The sequence below is a fragment of the Sesamum indicum genome, linkage group LG4, assembly GCF_000512975.1.
Source record: "Sesamum indicum cultivar Zhongzhi No. 13 linkage group LG4, S_indicum_v1.0, whole genome shotgun sequence".
In the NCBI taxonomy this organism is placed as follows: domain Eukaryota; kingdom Viridiplantae; phylum Streptophyta; class Magnoliopsida; order Lamiales; family Pedaliaceae; genus Sesamum; species Sesamum indicum.
In genome coordinates, this window is record NC_026148.1 from 3,955,192 (window position 1) to 3,980,721 (window position 25,530).

The 25,530-nt window shown below is 32.9% G+C and overlaps 3 protein-coding genes and 1 long non-coding RNA gene across 4 annotated transcripts; 3 read left to right on the forward strand and 1 right to left on the reverse strand.

Moving 5' to 3' along the window:
• Window positions 1,217–2,224, forward strand: LOC105159973 (E3 ubiquitin-protein ligase RING1). Its single transcript, XM_011077210.2, has one exon. It carries the CDS (start codon window positions 1,388–1,390, stop codon window positions 2,084–2,086), a length of 699 nt encoding a protein of 232 aa, XP_011075512.1. The 5' UTR covers window positions 1,217–1,387; the 3' UTR covers window positions 2,087–2,224.
• Window positions 3,594–5,620, forward strand: LOC110011875. Its single transcript, XR_002286959.1, has 3 exons — window positions 3,594–4,051; window positions 4,839–4,999; window positions 5,503–5,620. It is a non-coding gene; the product is annotated as an uncharacterized LOC110011875 (long non-coding RNA).
• On the reverse strand, window positions 4,208–6,777 carry LOC105159974 (myb family transcription factor PHL8-like). The gene is made up of 6 exons (XM_011077211.2): window positions 5,764–6,777; window positions 5,605–5,681; window positions 5,454–5,511; window positions 5,307–5,376; window positions 5,154–5,223; window positions 4,208–5,048 (listed from the first exon to the last, which is right to left on the reverse strand). The coding sequence occupies exons 1-6, from the start codon at window positions 5,894–5,896 to the stop codon at window positions 4,383–4,385; spliced, it is 1,074 nt and encodes a 357-aa protein (XP_011075513.1). The 5' UTR covers window positions 5,897–6,777; the 3' UTR covers window positions 4,208–4,382.
• LOC105159975 (cyclic dof factor 1) lies at window positions 16,447–19,330 on the forward strand. The gene is made up of 2 exons (XM_011077212.2): window positions 16,447–16,813; window positions 17,810–19,330. Exons 1-2 carry the CDS (start codon window positions 16,670–16,672, stop codon window positions 18,956–18,958), a joined length of 1,293 nt encoding a protein of 430 aa, XP_011075514.1. The 5' UTR covers window positions 16,447–16,669; the 3' UTR covers window positions 18,959–19,330.

Below are 25,530 nucleotides of genomic sequence, written 5' to 3' on the forward strand. Positions count from 1 at the left end.
ATATAGGAAGTAAAAAAAATATAAAAATATGACTAGTTTTTCTATTTATAAACGACTACTATTTAACGAATGACTATAATTCGAGAATATTATTTTATTACAGTTGCATCCTTTTTGACTTTATATATATAAAAAAAAAAGTTAAGTTTTTAATTCAATTGGTATGCATAATATATTATTATTATTTCATATTGTTTTTTATCAGAAGTATAAATACAATTTTGCCATCACCCAATTCAACCTATGAAACAAGACATTTGATGTCAACGATGTCTTATTCAATTGGTAAGATTGAAATATTACACCAATAATAAGAGAGTTATTGGTATATTGGAATGAAATTGGGGGAATAGAATAAATTTATAAATGAAATAAAAGCATAAATAGAATAATTTTGGTATATCTTTGTTATGTTTGGTATACTAAAATGAATAAAAAAAGAAATTGAATCAAAACTTTCTAAATTACTCATTTATATATTTTGTAAATAGTAAAACTTAAAATTAAAACAAAAAAAAGCAACTGAGCAATGTCTCATTACATAAGAAATATTATTTTAAAATGTTAAATTAATTATAAATTTATAATATATATAGTTGAATATTTTCATATATTTAATTTTTTTTTATAAATACTTATTATTTACATACTTCAGCATATATATAAATATGCTATTAATATAATATTTTATACTTATAACAATATTTGATAAAATGCATATAAAGATGTTAATAACTTTATATTATATTTAAAAAATTAAATCTTTTTTATATTATATATTACATATTTTGGTAATACATAATAAAATATTTAATATTGATATTCATTTTATTTAATATATTTAAAATAATAAATAATTTTGGAATTACAATATTTGCAACTATAATTTTATTAAAAATTATTTTAGCAATATAAAAAAAAATTATTCCCGATCAATTAGAAATAGCTAAAATGATGAGTAAGTGGGAGAATGGCTAGTCCCATAGTTATTTGAATTATTAATATATTGAATCAAATATATTATATATATATATTAAATAATTTAATAAATTCAATAATATAGAAAACAAGACTTTCGATGTTTAATATTGATTGTACATAGCAAGAAAAAGGAAGCCCACAAGAGCTATAATGAAACCCCACGTACTCAATCCGTCACCCCAAGAAAATATCTCCCCAGCTCTACCTTCCGAGCTCTGCAATTCTTGAGATAAACGCGGACAGTTCTGACATTTACTTCCAGATCTTTCTACAAACTTCCTGTTGGCGCCCACCTTTCTGCTTAAAAATCCCAACTCTCAGCCCCTCTCCTCCAGCAAAAATTTCTCCTTCCAAACTCATTTGAATCATCTCCTCTTTGGTTGTTTAGCTCAATTCACCAACAGAAATGGCGTCGGAAACAGCTGCCTCTGACCCATATTCCTTCATTCAAAGGCTCATGAGTTCGAGAGACAGAGACATATCTCTCTTCTTCCCCTTCATCATAGGCCTAAACGCCGCGACCCCACCTCAAGAAACTGAAGATCATGGCGTCCCACGTGAGTCGCCTGATCGGATCATCCTCGTGAACCCTTTTACGCAAGGCATGGTGGTAATAGAAAGAAGCGGCAGCAATAGCAGTAACGGCTCATCGTTAGGCTTTGAAGCTTTGTTCGGAGATGTGTTTTCGGGGAAAAGTGGTCAGCCGCCTGCGTCAAAAGCGTCCATCGATGCTATGGCGAGTGTGGAGATTGTGGGTAGTGAAAATGATGATGATCCGTGTGTTATTTGCTTGGAGGAGTGGGAGGCTGGTGAAAAGGCTAAAGAAATGCCTTGCAAGCATAGGTTTCACGGGGAGTGCATAGAGAAATGGCTGAGGATTCATGGGTCTTGTCCTGTTTGTAGATATGAAATGCCTGTGGATGAAGAAGATGATGATGCGAAGAAGAGAAGAAGTGGAGAGGGTGATGGAGAAAGGAGGAGAGAGATTTGGGTGAGCTTTACATTTGCTAGTGGTAGGAGAAGTGGGGAAAGCAATCAAAGTATTTCTAGTGAAAGCAGTGAGACTAGTGATTCTTTAACAAGTCATCAAGAAACAGAGGGCTAGGAACATATTTGTTAGATTTTTTTTTTTATTCTTTTTTCTTGTCTTTTTAATCTTTTTCTGTATCTTCTTGTGATGGGAATGACTTGTTTATAGAGCCAAGTTTCTTGTTGAATATCTTTTCTCTAAATGAATAAATTGTGTTTTCAGAAGCAAAACTTCTCTGTTTGACTGTCATTTCTTTGGTATGATCTGCCATATTGATTGGCAGGTGAACTGTTATCTTGAATTCTCAACTCTAGTTGAGGTTAAATTCCTTTCATTCACATCAGAGGATGCTAAAGTCCGCATGATTTCCTTTGGCAATGCAGTTTATGTCGAAATAATAATGATTTCTGATAAAGATTAATTTCGGCTATCTTATGTTCACTGATTCATGCTCACTTAAATTTCTGCTTTAAATTTGAGAATTATCACTGACGTTCATATTCTTGACCAGAGGAAGTAATTCTGTCGGAGAAAGCTACAATTCAACACTAATGGTAGATAAATTATTGAGATCACTTTGTGCATCCCTGTTTTTCTGTAGGAGTCCAGTGATTTTCCACGCTTTTGTAGATCACTTTTTTGAGCTATAAAAGTTTGAGGTCTGCAGCTGGCATATAGAACTTAGTGGAGATGTCAATGATTGGAAAATATTGATTCATCAAAGCATGAGGGGAAGCAATTTTGGCTGGATTCTTATTCTTGATTTGGTACTTGATACATTTGCTGTAATGCATCAAATAAAGTCATCAACATGAGGTTGAGGTGATCCAGCTGAATTTGGTTGCACGGGGCAACGCTTAACGGCTTTGAACTATAGAGATGAGATGGTGAGGAGGAGCAGTTTTGTTATGACGATGTTACCATGGTCCTGTGTTTTTACAGCTTTTGAGTGATTGTTAACTGGTGAAGAACGAAGAATGCAAGTGTTTGACATCTGGATCTATAAGCAGCAGGAGAACATTATTTGATGGAACAGTTCATGTGAAGTGCAGGCAGCATTAAGAAAGCATATGGGACAGTGCATGTGAAGCAAGTGAAGGCTTCTTCACGAAAAGGGATTTTGTAGGTTGAGCAGATATGTCATCTCTGCTGTATATTTGAGCAGCTTCTCGTCGGTTAGTGGCAGACACTTCCAGCCCACTTGGCATGTGAACTGACTTCAAAGAAGGAAAATAAATAAAACATCTGGTGCTTGAAAATCCAGGACATGCTGCATGGACCTTTTAGCTGGACCATTTCAGCTAATCTGTTTTCTCAAAATAAAAGAAACAGTCATCTATCTAATTATGCAAAAGCTGGCCTAGATTGTGGTGCTGGAGCAAACTAGTTCAGGTTCAAGCTATATCATGAAGAGCTCCCACAATGTAGCAAGAACTAGTGGTTTCGCTTCTGCATTGAACAATGTAATTCGTCCAGCAGAGGTTATAAGTTTATCTAGAATGCTGGAGAGTAGAGAATCAGAGACGATATACTGGCCCGAGTAAGGACTCTGCTTTATTTATTCTGTTTGAACATACAGTTGTCTAGTGTTTAATCTTTCAAGGTAAGTGTACGACCGTAGATAGACTCGATCTAACTAATAAAAAGATCAGGTGAAGAAAGTAAGTTTGTTTTGAAGTTCTGTGTATTTCTTCCTAAATTGCGAATCTGGTCTATTTCACATGTTAGGTAGGGTATCGAATAGATGCTAGCATCTACAGTGAAGTAATAATTCTTTTGCAACTTTTACTCACAACTTAGCTTATGACTGAAGCTTTCAGCCTATGAGTGTAATTCCACTTCCGTCTCCAATTTATAGTAGTAATTGTGGTATGAATGAAAGACTGTTATGCTGCAGAAAGTGAATTCTAGCCAGATATTAGTACGGATCTAATGTCAATGATACCCCAACTGAAATAATTGAGCTATACTCTCTGAGATTATTAACATTAATCTGAAGAGCTACAAGCTTTCTTGGAACCTTCTGCAGCTGAAGCATTGGTAAGAACTTTTGTATCTCCAGCTTGAAGCATAGGTTGGGAGCAACTGGTACTGAGCATCTTGAGTAAGGGATAGATTTGGATACTAATCTGGATGATCTTAGCACTATTCTGCTTGCACCACATGGTTTTATTGATATTACTATGCACAGATCAATGAAGAATATACGCTATATATATGTTGTATACCTTTAATTTGGATATACCCCAGAAGTTCATTATGGTCCATACACAAAACAATATACACATAATTTCTGTAAGCATTCTATTAGCTAGTAAAAACCAATTAGTTTTTATATTATACGACTCGTGATGAACTATTAGTACTGTTTCTAGACACTAAAAGTCCCATTGAAGAGTTCGAGTCCATTCAAGTTCAAATCTATCACTTTTGGACCTGAATCAAAGTCATTCAGGGATTTGCAATTCAAATCAATGTTGGCCAATGATCTGAACGGTTGCACTTCCTCGTCACTATTTTGTTCTGTGGACTTTTCACTAATGGATTGCTCTCTGTGCATAACCTCATCGATGGCACTTTTGATCTTCTTTCTGTTGCTAGTTTGATTCTCTGCTCCACTATTTTCAGCTGGATGCATTTCCATAAGCGAGAGCACAACAGAGTTTCTCTTCCCTTTATTGGCTTTGTCGTCTCCATGCTTATAATTCTCCTCACTTTCATGCTTTATTTGAGTTTCTTCCTTCCTGTCTGAGCTCTCAGACGATGTTAGAGAACTCTCGAGTGAATATCCATTACGTCCTAATAGTTTGTTCCTTGCATCTTTTAGCACCGAGCCATCACTCTCTGTCAATACGGAGAACGGGGAACTTGGACACCCAGAGTCGACCATCGACACTAACTGAGAAAGTTGAGCTTTTGCATTTTCCACTTCAATGGAGCAAGGACTGTATCCAGAAAGAGTCTCCTGTGCTTTCTTCAAGACTGACTGTAAGTACTTTCCTTGAGCTTCGATTCTTAGCTGCAAATGTCTTTGCACCTGAAAAGAATTGTAGGTATAGAAGTTCCCGATGGATCATTTTGTGCTTTCTGTATAGACTCTCAATGCGTAAAGTAACTAAATAAGTTTGTAAATTTCTGTTACCTCAATCTGTTCATGAAGTTTCCTTTGCACCTCCATTTGCATTTGTAAAGCATGAGCTACCTGCAAACTTCTGAAAAAAAGCACAAACTTAAGTCAAATTCGTTCCTTGTACTTAATCTCATGTTGTTCAAAACCATATCGAAATATCATTACTCGTTAATCTGCTCGTGTGCTCCATCACAAATCTTATTACTCAGCTGACTTCTCTGATTTTCTCCATTATCTGAATTGGAAAAAGATGCATGTGAACGCCTCGTATTTTCATGTGTTTCATGATAATCATAGTTCTCTGATTCTTACCTTGCTGTTTATTATTGTGGTATGTCTGCGATTGTTGACTTCTTCCCAGTCTATATTTCTGCAGCAGAAGACATCGTCATATTCAAGAACCTTTATACAGAAACTGAACTCAAAATCTAATGAAGTCAATGTGTAAGAACAAGAGAATTGCCTGTAAATGGCTCTTGAGGTGGTACAAAGTGAGTCCTTGAATGCCCATCACCCTCATCAAAGATTTTGGCGTAGCCTCTACATTGAACAACACAATTTCCTATATTAGTATATATAGAATCTAGTATGCAGTAAAATGGACTAGACCAGATATGCTCACTCTCTGCACCCCCAAGCTGGTTGACAGCATCCACGAAACGCTGATGCAGTTCCGGAGTCCATTTCAATCTGGGCTTTGCATCACTAGACAATACCAAGCTCATTTCTTTAGTTTGGACATTCTGAAGAGCCATTTCTGTTTGTGTAAGAAGAATAGGATGTAAGAGGGTTGGATCATAGGAAAGGACGTCGGTTGCTTGAGAACACTGTCTGAAGAATGCGGTAGGCTTATAATTCTCTTTATAATTGGGAGTTGTTAGCCTGTCCTATGTTCCCACCCCATATCTGGAAACATAAGTGGGGTTTATGCCGAGGGGGAATATATGCCATGAGCTGTGGCCCTTCCTTTTTTTCTTCCATTTCCCATTTCATATCGAACTTTCTTTATTTCTTGTTTCTAAGTATTTTCTCTCTTCTTTGACTTGAAAGGGGTGGAGAGAATCTCTCCCGTGCTGCAAAAACAGAGAAAGCAACACACCTCAATTTGTGTCTCAAAAGGAGAGAAAAGAGGGGGAAAAAAGTGTATAGTTTGTTTTTATCCTTGTGTTTTTTCACCTCCCACTGTGTGTGTGTGTGTTTGATTCCCATATGAGTTAGGCAGTCCCCACCATGATGCATAATGGGTGCAACTTTCATGAAAACCCCTTCAGAAGCTTTGATGGAAAGAAAAGAAAAAATGAATGATGATGATGATGATGCTTTAATTAATGGGCTGTGTTTTCTTTTCTAATAAAGATTGAAAGGGATAACCAAAAATGAGTGTATTTCTTGTGAATTTTGGTTCTTGCATTATTCTTAATTTCCTGGAATTTCCTTTCTTAGTAGGAGGTGTGAAGTGAATTTGGGCGGTTGCTTTTTGTTATTTTTTTTGTGTTGGGATGAAGGAATCAAAGAATCTACCATTAGATTTTAGGACAAGCAAGTGTATGTTTTGGTGTTATCAAATAACCAAGTGTTGGTGTATGATTGACATTATTATAGTATTATTGATGTGCATTCAGTGAGTTATGTATGTCAGTTATTTCTCCTATGTTTCTTTCATCTTCAAAGTGTCAGAACCGCATGTTTCCATAGATTGTCCTGTCAGAAAATTTACTGGATTAAGGGATAATAATATGGACACAAGAAAAGCCAATTTTTTGAGCCCTCAAGTTTTACCCATTTGCAGTCAACTTTTGTGCATAAAAATTATTGTATTTGCATAGTCAGACTTGTAGAGAGGAGGCCCATCTTTTCCTCTTTGCTTAAACTCCAAGAATTGCATAGATTCTTGTAATTATATAAATTTAGAACAGATTTGCAATAACTTCTGCTTTTATAATGAAAATAAATTGTAAAAAAATTAAGTGTTAAGTGGTAGAGAAAATTAGAGGCGTTTGAAAACAACAATGAAAAGTGCTTGTTTTATCAATAAACTGTTACAAAAGTCGATAAGAAGTTATTTATAATTCTTCGTATAGTTCTTTTAATTTCGAGAAGCTCAAAAGTTCGGAATGGAGATTAAAAATATTCTTTTCAACTTATTTTTCGTGATATATTGATAAACTCTTATTTTAAGGAGGTGAGAGCTTAGCATCAGAATTGAGTTGAAGCCATTAGCTTAGTCCTTTTTCTCTTTGACTAAACATAGACGATGATGTCTGTTGGAATTAATTAATTAAGTGTTGGCATGCAGAATCTCTTTTCTCTCAATAAACAAACACAAGGAAATGACAAAAAGATCCATATATTATTACAAAAGCAGCCCATGAAAAAGGGAGGAGGGGCTGAAAAATTAAATTAAAATATTGCACTTACACTATGAAATCATCCAAAATGATTCTCTATTTCAAGTTCCACAGCATCTTCTATTTCGCATAACATATATACGCCGATGTAAATAAAATACATGATGTCGTTTTTGTACGCTTGATGTGTACATATTAATTGGAATGGAAAATTCAATCTGTGAAATCGTGAATAGAATTGGAAACTCACTTAAGTTTTGTTTTCGAGGGGGAAAATAAAGAGAAAAAAAGAGAGAGGGAGAGAGATGACAATGGCAAACAAAAAATCTCGAAAAGTGATTAAGATGAGATGAGTTTTTTTACATTTCTTGGATAGCGGGCAAAGCGTTGGATCCCTGGAATCAAAATCCAATCATTAATATCTCCAAAGCACTCCCATTCGCATTCACTTGCTCTAGCAGTGTAAAAGCTATGTAATAAGCAAATAAGCTGAGCTTCTAGCTTATTCTAAGCTAGTAGCTATACATATAAGTTGCTAACTTGATGCTGAAACTGGTTTTACACATTGTCTGTGATGTGATCATTGATGTGTATATATGTTTGTGTTACTTATGTTGGCGAACATGTCGGGCATGTCCGAATGCTGACACGCTCGTGCGTGTAGTACACGTGCTGCCTTTTCTGTTACGTATTCGGATCGATGATGGATAAGATAATTTATGGTTGCGGAATATAAATTATTAGGAGGTATGTGGCCCAGAAAGTCTGAAATGAGGGAGAAAAAAAAAAAAGAGGAAAGGAAGAGTAAATGAAGTAGCTTTGGCTTTGGCTTTAAGCAGCTGCTGTACTTGAAGCTCCTTTTGTTGCTTTAATATATTCCATGGCAAGAAAAGGAGATTCTAGGATGATGCAAAAACTACGAGGGGCTTGGAATTTTAAGGTCAGGTTGTAAGAAGGTCCAGTTGTATTAAAAGTCATCTAAAACATCAATTATTATTCTGATAGGGGGACCCCATGAAGAGGGTTGGAGAGAGATCTCACAATTCCAAAAGCATGGAAAAGGAGGGAGAGGAGGAGAATATGGCCTCAGGAATCAAGAAAAGGGGAAAAACAAAAGGAACTTGTCGCCATCCCACCGCGGAATCGTTCATATTTATCCCATCAAAATTCATAATTAGCCTTCGGGATGGTGATGTTGGCGTCGCGTCATTTATTGGTGTTCTATGGGAACGATGAGGATTGAGTTAGTTAATTACAACCGTAGCGTGGGATTTATACTGTGTTGATCTGTTCCGGAGCCTGTAAGAGAAATTTTTCATTATGTTGTTAGTAGCTATTGTTATTGTCATTTTGATGAAGTTGGACATTCAGACAGCATACTACAAGAACGTTGAGATAGGGTGTGCTTCTTGTTCTTCTGGGCTTAATTTACAAGTTTTTTCCTCGATCCCCTCGTGTATCAACATGTCGAGTTGGTCGAAGCGCGCTCAACTTTGTCTTGGACCTAGAATTCTACTTAGGGAGAGTGTGAAATTTGTAAATTTTGAGAGGAAGAGCTTCTCATGGACGGGATAGGATTCCATCTTTTTTTCTATTTAACTTATACATTTACGTGTACAAAAATCGCATGATTATATATTTTATTTAAAAATTAAATAAAATAGAATTTGAAATAGAAAATTCACGCTATCAGAATATAAGAAGTTATAAAGTGACAAAAAATTTTGTAGCATTTTTATAGCCACTTAGATTCACAAAATAGCGTACTCCATTAGCTACGTGCTGTCCACTTTGCTTTATTTTTCATCATGAAAGTTAAAAAAAGAGGTGCTTTGCAATTCTTGTAGTAATTGTGAAGTAACAAATACAACTTTATTGCAATACTGTGCAGATTATTACACCACGTAAAATAGAGGGAAGCTGCAAAGTTATTACAAACTAAATGTATAACATCTTTAACAATAAGAGCTCCGAAGGTGAGGCTGCAATTCTTTCTCCTAAGTATTTGTTTCATCTTTTACTTCAAACAAGTTTCTGATTTGTTCCCATTTTGCCCTACTCATTGTTATACTGGAGACGAGCATTGAAATTTGTCTAGATGGAGACGAACATATATAGGTATGAGAAACTCGGGTTTGTTGGCATATGTATGTTACTTGATAGTTACATCAAAACGTGAAATTTAATTCACTATAATATTACTATCGGAGATCGTACTCAACAGTGCATCGATGGTGCTCTCGTTTCTGTCATATGATTCATTCTCAAGAATAAAATTGTTATTAATTTCACAAGGCCTAACAAACGTTAGTTATAATTATAATAGTTGACGATTTGTTGGTACGAAATTCTATCATATATAGTAAGATACAATATTGGGACAATTAGGTTGTTATTGTGTCTAATTTTCTTTTATTTTTTACATATCTTGTAATTTCCTAACAAGTTACAATAGGGACGCTGGATTGTCTTCTTAATCTAACATTTATGCATGAAAACGTGCATTACGTGTCTCTTGGAGAATAAAGTAATCCATGAATTAATGTTGTCTGAACTGTACATTCAACGCCACAATGTGTAGACATAAAGCTTCTAAAGTCGTCATTTGCGGTTTGAATTGAATACTTTTATTTCAAATTCATACAACATAATTTTTACACAGACAATACTTACAACATAGTAGATGAAATCGTGCAACCAACGTTGTTGAGTTAGAAACAAGCCAATTTGATAACTTTTCCGCTCTCCTCCAAAACATCTTAGAGATGACTGATTTGGATTCAGTCCGAACTTTTTATTACAAAAGATGATGTTTCATATCTGAATTTAAGAAATATATACACAGAGCGTACGTAAAATGTCTTTAAATATATTGATAACATGAATTTAATATACATATCATATATATACATATATTAAATGAAATAAAAAATGCATTGCGTCCGAAATAAAAGACTCAAAATTTACTTTTACCAGTCAAATTTGAAGTGATGAGGCTGTGAATGGTGTCACCTCCAAGAAAGATAATGGGACTGACAATATATAAATATCTATATTTTTATCCAATCAATATACTGTGAGTTCCCTCATTATAATATTTCTTGTAATTTCTCTGTCTTGACCCCCTCAAATTTCCATCTTACATCCACTTAGAAACAGTGATGAAAATTGCAGTTGCAAGAAATTCTAACATCATTAAAATCCAACTAAGATGTAGGGTTTTCCTCAGAATGCTGAGAAAAGCAAAGGGCAGTGGGAAAATTGAAACTTTCTGAGAAAAGAGTGTACAAGGAAGAAAGATTGAAAATGATGGTGGATATTGGGTGTTATTTGTACCACAAGTGGCTGACACCTCACCTCCACTTAAGACATTATTGTCTGTCTTTCATCTTTGTGGGATATACAGTTTTAGGTGGTTCCTTTCAGTGTTGTGAATGAAGTTAAAAGGTATTCCAATACACCTTATGAGATGCTCTCTCATCATTTTTTCCCTTCTCTTTTTCTTAAAGAAACCTTATTTCACACTGTTCCATGTTTGATTCAAGAACATCTTTGTCTACAATTGCATGCATCCCATTTTTTTTTTTTAGAATATCTAGTCCCAACAATTCATAACAAATTTGTCGGAACATGTCCCTGAAACCATAAATTGCTTACATTGATACTTATAAATTACCCACCGACATAATTTTTTCATTTGAATAGAGAGAATCGAATTCACATCTATATATCTGACCGTAAACTGAATGCACCCACTTTCAGTTGTCATTCCCCACCAGTAAAATATATGTGGGGCCGAGTTTCTTTCGCTATATATATTAAAAGCCAATAATTTAATTAATAGTGAAATACTATTAAAAAATTTTAAAAATCGTACTATTTTAATTCCAGATATCATGTCTTGATTGCAATTCCATCACAAAGTCATGACAAATAATGTTTTAATAGTTGTTGACATATTGGTCAACAGTGTCACGACAAATCAATTAATTCTAGATATCATCACAGTTAAATAAAGCTGATGCAAAAACTTAAATTTTTACTACATATAAATAATTAAACTTTCATCACGACTTTTTTAATTAAATTATTGCCAAAACATCTGGTATTATTTTTTCTTGTAGCTAATGCATGGCTCCACTTGCAGAAACAACGGGTAATAGCCACCGTATAGCCGTGGTTATTAGTATTCGTCATGATTTTTTACTTTTAATAATGATAATTAAAATATAAATAATAGACATTCTTTCTAGTGATATAAACTTTTTTTTCTGAAATATATATAATTGGATTTTAATATTTTATGCACGTACTATATATGTTAAAATGCAATATAATTAGAAATAGTAGAAAGTCAATATTGATGAGGGGTTTCATGTGATGATCAATTCACAAAATAAATAGTTGTATTTTTACACGTGAAGTTGGTCCATATTCGTTCAAGAATTGCTGGACAGGATTCCTAATCCCACGAAAGAATTAGGCAGCCATCGACAGCCACCAATCCATCCATCGACACAATATAATTAGTGGTTGTCACGAATTGAAAACCTTGTACTTATTGCTAATTACCACTCACCACCCAAACCCAACCCTACCCTGTCTTTTCAATCTTATAATCTCCGAAAACAAATGTGTAATTGGTTAAAAAATAATCGACAAGCTTTTAGTACTTTTATTTATTGGGGGAAGAAGCCAAGAAAAAGTGCTCGTCAGATGAAACATATGGCCATTCACGACCTGGGGTATATGTAGACTGCTTGCTTGATAAGTAAATCTGTTTCTAATTTTGGTAAAATTAAATTTTCGATATTTTGGTATAGACTATTTCGAGCATTTGAAAATAATGAAAGTGCTGACCACGGTTATGGATTGGCGGTTCGACCAAGAACCGGCCATGTATTCGGTTCGAGTCGAAGTCATAAAATCAAGGCCTATCAACTCAGTATTCGGTCCAACTAGTTTTAATAAAAAAAATTTGAAAAAATTTAATAATATAATAAATTATATATTTTACTAACAAATATACTAATTAAATATGTTTCATGGATAATTATTCGAATAAACTATCATATATTTATAGCGTAAATAGCTTAAGCTTGTTTCATGTTCTTCCAATACGGGATAAATGAGAAAGTGCATAATTTTTGCTTATATTTTTTTAGTGTGGGACAACGAGAAAGTAATTAAATTTGGCTTAAACTTTTTCAATGTGAGACAATGAGTACGTCTAATAGTAATTTTTCTTTTTATTAGCGTTGATGGTACGAAAAGTGAAATATTAAAACTATCTTTCGGGTTTCAATATTCCACATTCCACATGAATAATTTCTAGTAAAATTATATTTAGGGATAATTACGCTGTTTTTCTTGGATTTTTTATGTAATTACACGTAAATCTTTTGTGATTTCAAAAATTATATTCAGTATCCTTGATGTTTGCTTCCATCCAACAAATTAATACATCAATTAGTCAAAATTTATGAAAATTATTTGATATCAGTAAAAAATCAAACAGAAATTCATATTTACCCTCGATTGATTTATCGGAATCAAACAATTTTTTTTTTTTTTTACTAGACTACCTTTTATACATCTTCACACACTAATGCATGTGAGGAATTACAACATCATCCTTATAAGAATAGTTTGGTTAGAAAAATATTTGTTTTACCTACTATAAGTATGTAAGTCAATTAGGGTAAACATGGATTTTGATTTAACTTTTTTGCTTATGACAACAAATTCTGTAAATTTTATTAACAGATGAATCTATTTGTTGGATGACAACAAACATTAGGAGTATTAATTATAACTTTTCAAATTACAAAAGATTTAACCATGTAATAATATCAAAATATAAAAAGAACAGTGTAATTATTCCTTATATTTAAATATAATCGTAGTATAAGAAAATATAGGGATATATTGCATTCCCCTTCCCTAATATTTGGTATAGTTGTACGTAAATCCTATGTGGTTGGAAAATTACATCTAACACCCCTGAAGTTTGTTTTCATCTAACAAATAAGTTTGTTCATTAGTTAAAATTCACCGAATTTATTGAAATTAATAAAAAAAATTATATTTAAACTCGATTGACTTATTACTAACTTATTGCAGGTTAAATAAATTATTTTATAATCAAATTACCCACATATATCTTCACATGTTATGCATATGAAGAGGTATATCTTCACGTTATAAGGGTAGTTTAGTCCCAAAAGTATTATTTGACCTACAATAGGTTAGTAAGTTAATCGATGGTAATTATTAATTTTTATTCAATTTTTTTGTTAATATCAGCAAATTCAATGAATTTCGATCATATAGGGAACTTATTTGTTACACGGAGGCAAACATCAAGAGTGCTAAATTTAATTAATCAGATTACAAAAATTTACGTATAATTATACCAAATTTTAGAAAAAAAATAAGTGTAATTATCCCAAAAATAAAAGTGGTTGTTTAAGGTGAAAATTTTCGAGATGGTCGCCGTCAATGATAGGATGCCACCATATGGGCCCAAAAACGTGTTATATTAATCCAACTAATTGGAGTTTTTAACTTTAACTATTTGCGAAAGATTTAAGAAAAATAATTAAATTATATCATACATTAAAATTTCCAAATCCATAACAATAATATAAAATATAATTTAAAATGGGAGTTTAATAATTCGTACTCCTTTGGGATTGGTCTAATAAATATCAAATGATTTGTTATTGCAAGTTTATAATTCCTAATCAGAATCCTTCAATTCAAACATAATTTTAATGAAGATGTAATTCGATTTCAGAATAAAATCAAAATAATAAATTAGAAATATTTAAAAAAGTATTTTCTCGTAATAATTTTAAATAAATAAATTATGATTTTGATGTGGATAAGAAAGACATTAATAAGACCTCTGAAAAAAGCATGTAAAATTATCTACACAGAGGACCTCGAACACATTCGATCTAGCCCAGTGTCAAGAAAATGCCCCTCAGGGCTGTAAGAAAAACCCTGATCAAATATATCGACCTACCCAAAATGATGCGATCTAATGTACGAGGTGCAGTAAGGCAGACCATATATCAGTTCACTGGGCCACAAATTCTGAAAGTCTGATTTATGACGTGATGCCAACTGCACTTGCTTTACGAGCTCTGAAGTACGGTATGACGCAACTACTTGACCAAGATATTCTGATATGTTAACATAAATAAAGGAATTAAAGATCCGAAAAATCAGACTTGTCGATAATTTTTTTTTTAATAATAATTTATATAGTTTTGACTTTAATTATGATTGTTGTGCAGAATCTATTAAAACTAATCATAAATGGGAAAAGAATGAAATGTGATACAAAGTTTGAGATGATTGTACTTTTAATGTTTCATTTAAGAAATAGTAAAGTAAAAAATGAAAATATCCAAAATCCAGAAAAATAGAGGAACAAATTCAAGGAAATAAAATGTATCCTGTGGAAAGAGCTCACTGCACTGGATAAGGGAGAAAAAGATGCGATGTGGGCCCAATCTTATCTATCGGACACGCGTCGAGAATCAGAAGGATAACCCGTTTAGAAAGATTTGGCTCCGCCCAACGGCAGCCAGTAGGAGAAGATTCTTGACAAAAAGTGGGACCCGGAGGTTCACGATAGCAGGACTCGTGTGCCAATGAGGTGAGCTGGAGTGTAGAGTAGAGGGCTGACATAAGTCCTTTTTCAGACACTTTTTGCAGATTGGGCCCACACTTAGGCAGGATTGTGCCAGCGTGGCATGTCTGCCACGTGCTATTTTGACCTCTTTAAAGTTTAAATTTCATCTTACACATATTTTTCTTTTCAATTTTTGGGTTCAAACGGAAAATATAATTTCCCATCATGAAATGAAATAAAATGAAATGCCAAGAAAGTGAAGTTTCCATAATTGTATTTCACTCCCTTTATAATACATTTATGGTTTTGTGAGTTTTGTTTAAGGCTTTTATCCCACATGGACTACGGAAAAAATTTCTGAATTTTCTTATATAGAGTGGTCTTTGTTCGTTTTTTAATAATTAATTTTTGAAGAATTAATGAATGTAGATTTTTACTATACTGATATTAGACGATGGGATATTCTTTGCATGCTTGAGTACAGCTAGTCTAAGGGACGTACACTGCACCGTTCTTACAGATGCTCAGATAATTGAATTATGAATATTTAAAATTGGCTCAGGAATTATGAACATTAACAGAATAACGTACATAAAATATTAAGCATGAATATTTGAATTTTTTACATATAATATTCTTGATAGTTAATAAGTGGGTGTGGACAATCACTTTAAGAATCAAGTCCTAGTGAGACTACATATGTTATCCTCTCAACATTGTGACATGATGTTTGACCATTTTGAATGAACATGGGAGTAAGAATAGGGATGCCATTAAATGAATAGATGGGAAAATAATTTTATTATTGGTTAAGAAATAATGAAATTAAATTTTCAATATTAATAAAAACATTTAGAACAAATTAATTATATATCAACATAATTCTAATGTGTGGAAAGTAAAATTCATTCTACAAGTTATTATTCAAATAACCGATTTTTAAAAACAAGAAAAATGAAAAACAAAATACTAATTAATTGCAATTTACCCCCCTCAAAGTTTCCAATTTGTATATTGGTCATCAATAGTTATATGGGATTAAAAGAAGAGAAATTAATATTTGCCCCTTTTCTTTATCTTTTCTAGAAGAATATTTAGGTTAAAAAGAAATGGAAATTAAGGGGAAAGTGAAAGCTGACTGGATAAGGGGGAATTTAAGGAGGCAAAAAATAAAAAATAAAAAAGAAAAATAAAAAAAAAAAAAGAAAAGAAAACTAAGAAAGGCAACTCTCTCAAGTCCAATAGAAAGATTTTGCTTAAACCACAAAGAAAACTTGTGGCTGCAAATTCATTCCCCAGTGCTGACGTGGCACCCCTGCCCAACTTTCTCTCTCCTACCCTCTTCCCCTTAAACCCCCCTCCTCTGCAAATTCAAGGGGGGAAAAAAAATAATATAAAAAATCAAACCTGAAAATTTCCAAACATGAAATGAAAGGGAAAGTTAGGTGTCAAGAAAGAAAAAGAGTACAAGAACAAGAAAAGGAAGGTAGAAAAGAGGATTTTTTGTTGTGCAGGAAGAGAACAGAGTTAGAAGAATGTCAGAAGTTGTAAAAAGAGATTGTGAAATCAAGCTGTTTGGAAAGACCATATGTTTGATGCCTGACAAGGTTGTTTCTGATTCCAAAGTGCCTGAAGATAGACAGAGTTCCTCGGCAACATCAACTTCAGAAGACTCCAAGGTTTGTCATTTGCTGATTTACGATGTGCAAGTGTGTGTGTGTGTGTGTGTGTGTGGCAGTTTTAAGATGAGCCCTTTTCTTTGGAGTAGGGAACTGATAATGGGTTGGTTTCATTTCTTGAGGAAAGGTTGGAATTTTGTGATTTTTAGTTCATGGGGTTGCGGATATGATGTTTATGTGAGGAATAAGTTCTGGGATTCTTTTTTATTTTTGAGTTGATCGGATAAACTGTCTTTTTCAAGGATTAAGGAGATTAATAGGTTGATCATACTTGTTTTAGCCCTTAACTTCACTTTTCTTCTTGGTTTTCAGATTTCTCCACATATTAGTTTGACGTGTTATGCATAGAGCAAGATTTTGGAGATTGATTTTTTCTTTTTTTGTAGATTGATGAAAACACAAGTTAAAATTGATCTCTCAGGAAGAAGTCTGTTCTTCTCCTTATTGTTTTTTACTGCTGAAGTTTGGGTTGTTCTTGGTTCTAAATGACCTGTTTACTTGGATCCTTCTTTTCTGAAACTTCAATTAACTCTCAAGTGTGAGCTTGTACTGGTTGAATTGTTTGAATTCAAACTTTGAGATGCTGATAGCAAACTCTGTCATATGGCTACTGTGCTTCACCCTTTGTTAAGTTGTGAAATTTGCCCCTAAAATACGGTAATTTATTAAACGATGATTGCTCGTAAATCTTGCAAGGTTGTATATATGCTGATCCAACTGTTCTTGCTAAATTTTGCTTCAGTTGCCCTTGATCCATCATGATTTAACTTGAGATACTCTCTATGAATTCTCAAGGTTGAACTTTCTTCTAAGGATCGTCATCAAATTTTACGCGCGCGTGTGTGTGTGTAAGGATTGTGATGAGATTTTAGATCTTTCTTTTTACTCCACCCATAATTGTGTGAGGACATATGAGATTGTTGTTCTTTTTCGTTTTCTGGTCATTCTTTCTTTGTATGACTTGTTTCTGATGTAAAATTTCGTTTTATTTAATAGGATGTATCAGAAGAAGAGTTGACAGGTAGTAAACATGAACATGAGTCCATCAATCCAACTGAAGAAACATTGACAGAGGCTGCAACATCATCCGAGATCACTGATGATCCCGGCACAGCAGATCTAGAGAAAGAACCGTTGTCCCCTGAGACTCCCAAGGAGGAGGAACCAAGTGAGAGCAATGCCCCTCAAGAGAAGACACTTAAGAAACCTGATAAAATACTCCCTTGTCCTCGATGTAATAGCACGGACACCAAGTTTTGTTACTACAACAACTACAACGTCAACCAGCCCCGTCACTTTTGCAAAAACTGTCAAAGATATTGGACGTCTGGAGGAACGATGAGGAATGTGCCGGTTGGATCAGGTCGTCGCAAAAATAAAAATGCTGTGGTTCCAAATTATCGTCACATAACATTTTTGGACACGCTAACTCGAGCAGATGCTATAAATGGGAGTCGTTTATCATCTTTGAAACCGAATGGCTTCCTTGTTTTTGGCTCTGACACGCAACTTTGTGAATCCATGAACTGTACCTTGAATCTTGGAGAAAGATCACAAAATTGTGTCCCAAATGAGTTTTATGAACACTCAAGTATATCTTCCACTCGGACTTCAAATTCTACGGAAAAGGATGGTCATGCAGCTATGCAGGAATCAGATTTACATATTTCTCAGAACCGTATGCAGTGGACATCTTCAAAGCCGCCAACCACTTTTGGTCAGTCAGGCTTTCCCGTCACCTTTTATCCGGCAACACCATACTGGGGATCGGCTGTAACAAGCCCCTGGAATGTCCCATTGGTTTCCTCAACATCTTCTATTCTAGGAAAGCACTCAAGGGAAGAAACCATGGTTAGATCATCAAACTTGGGAAAAGAAAATCTGTCTGAAAAAGTAGGTAGGGAGAGATCTGTGTTGGTTCCTAAGACCTTAAGGATCGATGATCCAGATGAAGCTGCAAAGAGTTCTATATGGTCGACACTGGGAATCAAGAAGGAGAAAATTGGTTCGATTAATGGGAAAAGTCTCTTCAAGGCCTTTGAAACAAAGGGGGACAGGAATAGCAACATAGATAATACCGCAGTGGTATTACAAGCTAATCCGGCAGCCTTGTGCCGGTCGCTTAACTTCCATGAGAGCACCTAACGAGGCAAAATTTGTTAATAACAGCGAAACAACGTCCAAATCTACGTCTCGTTTTTGGCCAATTCAGCTGTGTAACAGTCCAGTGATGAAGTTTATTATGTGACTTGAAAATAAGAGAAGGTATTCAACTTGCTGAGGAGCTGTTACTGACTTGCTTCTGTTCTCATCTTCTTGAACATTTTGTTCTAACTGCATGAAGTGATAACACTATGGTTTAGCTCATGTTTACGGTTTTCTGCAAGCGAATATCATTTTCTGTAAATATTCATACAAAATAGGAAGAGGGATTGAATATGATATTCTACTGAATGTATTACAGCAGAGTGGTTGTTCACACAATCAGCAGATGTATATAAGAATTTGCTTACATTATACATGTTGTCACACATAAACAACAATTTTTACATGATTGCTTTTAATGTTTGCGTTCGACTATAAATCTCCATATATATGTCGGTGCGCCATCAAGCTCTCTTTTCATAAAAATTGAGGTCCCGGAACTTTTCACAACTTCTAACAACAAACATGCAAAAATTTCACAGAAAAACAGGTAAAATATCATCCACAGAAAGAATGTCTCAGCCTGTTCATCAGGCAAAGCCAGCTTCTGAGGAATGAAGATGAATGTGGGGCATCTTGAAGATCAACAGAATTGTATATTTTGGTCCCCATGTTAATGGATAAAAAATTGAATCAAATATGAGAAAAAGGCCAATTCATCAGAACCCTTTTTTCCTAAGGGGAAAAGCATCCAATCTAGTAAGGATAAAGCCCCTTTTTCTTGTTCAATTTTCTCACTCCTTTTTATCCACAATATTACAGAACAAAGAACATATTCACAACCAGACACACACACACATATATATATATATCCAGCAAGAAAACAACTGGCAATATGGTCTACATATTTAAGAAAAGTTGGGAGTATTAATCACTTTGGTTGGTGTTTTTTTGTTTTGTTGTTGGATTTATTTGAGGGCAGTTTGAGAAAAATCTAAAGAATGTGTGTGTCTAAGTGATGGAAAAGAGGAGATATTTGAGGTGGTGTTATCAGCAATTGAAGGCCACATATTTTTGCAGTTGGAATGGGGTCTCAGGCATGTGATGCTGTGCACAACTTTTCTTATCTTTTTAAAGGGATCGTTTGGTTCGTGTCATAGAGTTAGGTGTGATAGGATCATATATGATGAAAATTTGAATGATTATTAATTCTATCTTGCATTATATGATGTTTCGTTTGAGGTATTTTATTCGGAATATTTCACTGATAATATAATATGGTGTTTGGTTGAAAGGATTATAACATATGATTAAATATAAAAAGACTATAAAGGGTATTCATTTTTAAGGTATTCACATTTTTATATTGTAGCTTATGAATGGTTTTAAAAAAAAGTAAAAAAAAATCACTAAATTATTTATTAAAATACAATTGCTTAAAATAAAATTATTTGTTTTTTGGGTCTGAATTTATAGAGTCAAAGTTGAGAATACGTATTCAATTAACTAATTAATGATAAAAACTCAAATATTTTTCAAATATCGAAAGAAGAAATAAGCGTTCGTTAACTCGTGGGAAGAAGAAAGAGAAAATGGGAGAAAAAGCGGAGGGAGTGAAGACAGAGAGTCCAAGGGTAAATTATGAAAAAAAAAATAGTATTAATTTATAGAATTACTTATACCAGTTAAATAGGTTTGGTTCATTATACCATACTTCGTGATTAATAAAATTAGATCCACTATTAATATCGAGTTACAATAATACTAATCAAACGTATGATTAGTCCTGATAAATAATTTATGTTCTTTCTTCCCTTTTGTCTGGTTAACTTTTTATTCTTGTTTTTGTACTTTACCTATTCAAGAAGCATTATAGTGTTTTGTTTAGTACTATAATTTTTTGTCTTTCTGTTAAGGTTGTTTAGCTGCCACTGCCACCATATACACTGTTTCAATTCCTACCTCATATGTTTCTTTCTCCTGAGTAATAAATTGGAAGCATCATCAATAAGGTGATCTTGCAGTTAAGTCTATTCTTATTGTATTAGATTTCTTTTGGCAGGCATTATTCAGATTCCGCGCGATATACTGGTTAATATTTGAACAAAATCAAAATTATTATATATATTTCAATAATATTCAATTTGCATATGTTAAAAATTCAAATAGCGTTTCTTTTATTTTATCCACCCAAGCTAATAAAATATTTTAAGAAATTAATTTAGTAATATATATATATATATATATATATATATTGGTGTCATTAAAAAGAAATATGTATAATCGTTTTATTATTTTAATATGTGTATGATGGCACAAAAAAATGATATCAACTACAATTTTATGAGTATAGTTCGGTCAAGACAGATGTATTCTATGAGTATAGTTCGGGTAAGACAGATGTATTCTATGAGTATAGTTCGGGTAAGACAGATGTATTCTATGAGTATAGTTTGGTTAAAATATACAAGTAACCACTGCGAGTATTTGTCGAATTCAGGTCCAGGTAGGGTAATGCATGACAAGACAGACTTTAACGCTCTTATGCATTTTATTTTGAGTATTTTGGAAGAATTTTATTACATAGATCTTAGAATTATCCATCTTTTTAATGTAGGAGTTATGACAAATTTTGATGAAAATAAAGTGAATTTAAAAAGTGATGAAAAGAAAGGAGGACAAAAAGAGACTTGAAATACTCAATAAGGTGTGATCACGCCATATTTAGCGCTCGCGTCTGCCTGCACAAAGGTGGGCAATATGGAAAGATTTTTTACTGCGATTTGTTTCTATTTTCAGACTATAAGTTGAAAGGCAAGAGAGAGGACATTTTTTGTACTATGAAAGGGGTCTTAAAGCTGAGGATCATAGATCTAATTCCATATCTCATTATTCTATTAGTTTAGATCATCTTCTAATGTCTTCTTTAGTTTTAGTTTATGTTTTTCTACACATATGATATGTGTAGATTCAAGGGAAAACATTGATATGTTTCGAGAACTTGATTTTATCCGATTTCACATAGTATAACTTGTCTTGATTTATTATTTTTGAAATAATTATTATCGATATTGTCAAAGACCCAATATTAATTATTCTACTGTAATCCAAGAACTCGGTGATCTGTAATAATCATGGATGAGTGGTATAAGCAGCAAGCAGATTGGGTATGTGCTTTGTATTATTTATTTGTAGAGAAAAGAAAATTAAGTTAGATAATTGCAGCTATTTCAATTGTTCGATCTAAACTTTGTTGTTTTCGCTGATGTAAATGCTACTATTCAATTAATATGGAATATTATCCCGCCCATTCTTGAAGATAATAAATTTTTAAATTTGGATGCTTGAGTCAAATCAATTACACCAGAAAAAGTGAGAATTTATTATGACTATCCCAATAAATTTCAAAGTTCAACGTTTAGCCGTAAAAAAATAATCTTGTGTGATCAATGATTAACACAACGTTGGATTGGAATCACACTCTACTGATTTTATACTAGTGAATTATTTCTCTGTCTTTCTATTTAGTTTATATTAATCGGTAGTTAATTCTCAATTCAAACTCTCTTTGTTTTTTTGGAATTCGAACGGGTTTCACTAGTACTATAATTTTTTATTAATAATTAATTTTAACGTCTTCGAGAATCAGTAAATGCCCGCCCATTGACAAGTTTAAATGCTATCCGACATAATCAACAATGCAAATGAAGATAATATTACATATTAATTTTTACTAACTATATTTATAATTGTTAAACCTAATTAAAATAGACCAAAGTTGCTTTTGTATTGTAATATTAAAATATTGTCTGGGAAGAGACAGCTGAACTAGTTTTCGGATTGACGATGTGAGGGCTGCAACTATACTTGGATTGCATGGACCGAAGCAGCCCAAAACTTCCAAAATTAAAAGTTGATTATACAATTAACTTTTAGCAATTGAGATTTTTAAATATTAATGAGTAGCTGTATGCGGTGTATTCAATGTATGTGTATAGAAAAAATTGAAATAATTAAATATTACTTATTAAAATCTTTTATTGTAAAAAAATAATAATTTTGAAAGAAAGTATTTTGAAGTAGGAGAAAAAGAAAAAAATAACTAAAAATAAATAACTATTTAAAAAAAATAGATTTTACTACTTGTAGATAATGGGGGAAATGTGGACATTAACGGGCAGAGAAAAAGTGAAAAAAGAAAAATAGAATAAAAAAAATAAGGAAGACACTAAAAAGGTGACACAAAAATATGGTACGGACTAGCTGTTATGGTACGCCGTCTCTACGTGCATATAATAAATAATTATTTATATTTTATAATATATTATAAAATTAAAATAAGGTTATATATAAATCAACACATCACATTTAAAAAAAGAAATAAATAAATAAATAAAAATTAATTTAGAAATATTATCGAGACAAAAAAAAAATGATGTGGGTGAAATTTTCATATTAGTATAGATAGATAGTATAGATCATAGAAGAAGAATTTGAGTAGAGGTAGTTGAAAATACATAAAGATATTTTTTATAATTTAAATAATTGGTGTCGCGGTATAAATTATCGTTATTTGTGAATGAAAATGAAATTCTTTTTTTATGCTAGCCGCCACGGGACGCCGTCCTTGCATGCACATAATATATAACATTTTATGTTTTCAAATTTATTATGAATAAGAAAAAATATATAAACCGATACATCATATTTCTAAAAAAGAAAAAAAAAAGAAAAGAAAGCAACAAAAAAAAGAAAATCAACTTAAGGTATTATTAGCATAACAACAAAAATTGATGTTGTAGTGTCATAACCACCATTTGGGAGTAGTGCTCCTTGTTTATTGTTGCTCTATTTGTAAGGGAGTATTACTTCTTGTTTATGGCTTCACTAGAATTTCTAGGAAGGTAGCTCTCCCCGCTGTAATTACTTTATGAATTTTAATATAAAAGGACTGGGGACTCCGAAAAGCTCCCCCCACCTCTAGGTGGTTTTTTTTAAAAAAAAAAAAAAAACCACCATTTGGGAGAGAAAAAAATATTTTCTTTTTATATAGTATAGATACTAAAATAAAAGATGGTTATACTTTTCAGAGGAGGTTTTTAGTTAACGATTAAGACTAATTTCAATAGATAAAATTTGAGATTATGAGTTGAAATTTGAAAAGAGATGTGTGATTATGCAACTCATGTTTTGTAATCATAATTGAAATTATGATGTAATATTTATTACAAAGTAAGAGAAAAAGCTGAATTCGTGCAACATTTACAAAAGTCAGATTTTGCCGACATTAGTTACATTCATCTCATCATTTTCCTCTTTAAATTAAATGAGTCAACGGAACTAATTAAAAAGTTGTTAATTAACCAAAATCATAAAGTAAGAAGATAAAATTATGATCCCCAACAAGAAAGATAATAATAAATATAAAAATAGGCCACCGACTAAAAATATTCTAATTTTATGTCACATCTTGCAAATAATAATAATAATAATAATAATATCACTATATCATGCACAAGTAGGAAGACATAACTTGATAATTTTATAATTAATTATGAGATAATTAATTTTTGAATATTAAATTTAGAAAAAAAGTGATTACATTGCATTTGGATTTACAATTCAAATAATTTATTTTACAGCAATAAATTATTGTTAAATTCCGAAACCAATTTCATGTCAAGTGGTTTTGGTCGAATATAATGATTATAATTGGTAATTAAATAAAAAATAATTACAATGAGAATAAAAGTCATATAAATTATAGCTTTTATTTATTAAAACGTGATTTTTTTTAATAGGTCAAATGACACAAAAACAAATTAATTCAACATGTTCAATCGCAGGCGCAAACGGGCACATAGGACCAATTAAAAAAAATAAATTGACAATAACATTTGAAAATAAAAATGTTCGTTTATCTAAAACATGGCGTAGAATTAAAGTATCAGAAATTTCATGGAAATTAACTTTCGTCTATATTAATCATAATATTCAAAGAAATTTCACAACATTTTCCATCTCCTTTAATTCATATTACTGTCCTCCCCATTTTCACGCCGCCCCGTAAGATTCGGGACAGAAAATTTTGACCCAAAACTTTCCTGGAAAAATTGCAGAATCAAATCCTAAGTTTCCTAAGTAAATTATTGTCTGATCTGATGTTAATATTCACACGTTATATCCAAAACCCTGTTACGTAATAGCTGTGACGCCTTCAGACAGAAGTCCATGTCCTTATAAATAACATGGAATGGTTTCAGGAGACTCATACATACGTAGAAAACAAACGAGACATAGCTACACAACCCCCCCCCCCCCCCCCCCCCGGGCCCTACCCCCGGGAGAATATAGTTTGAAAAATGGAGTTGGCATTAGCAAACACTATTTCAAATTTGCTTGTTTTGCTACTCAAATCTCTTCATGGGGACATGGACAAGTTCTCGTCAAGTGTTCATTTTTTCCTACAAACGTTTTTGGTGGTGTTTTGGACGAGATGGGGTCAGCTTTGGGAGAAAATTCAAATATCCAAAACTTGTGGGCTGCCATGCAATATTGGAACTGTTGGGGGT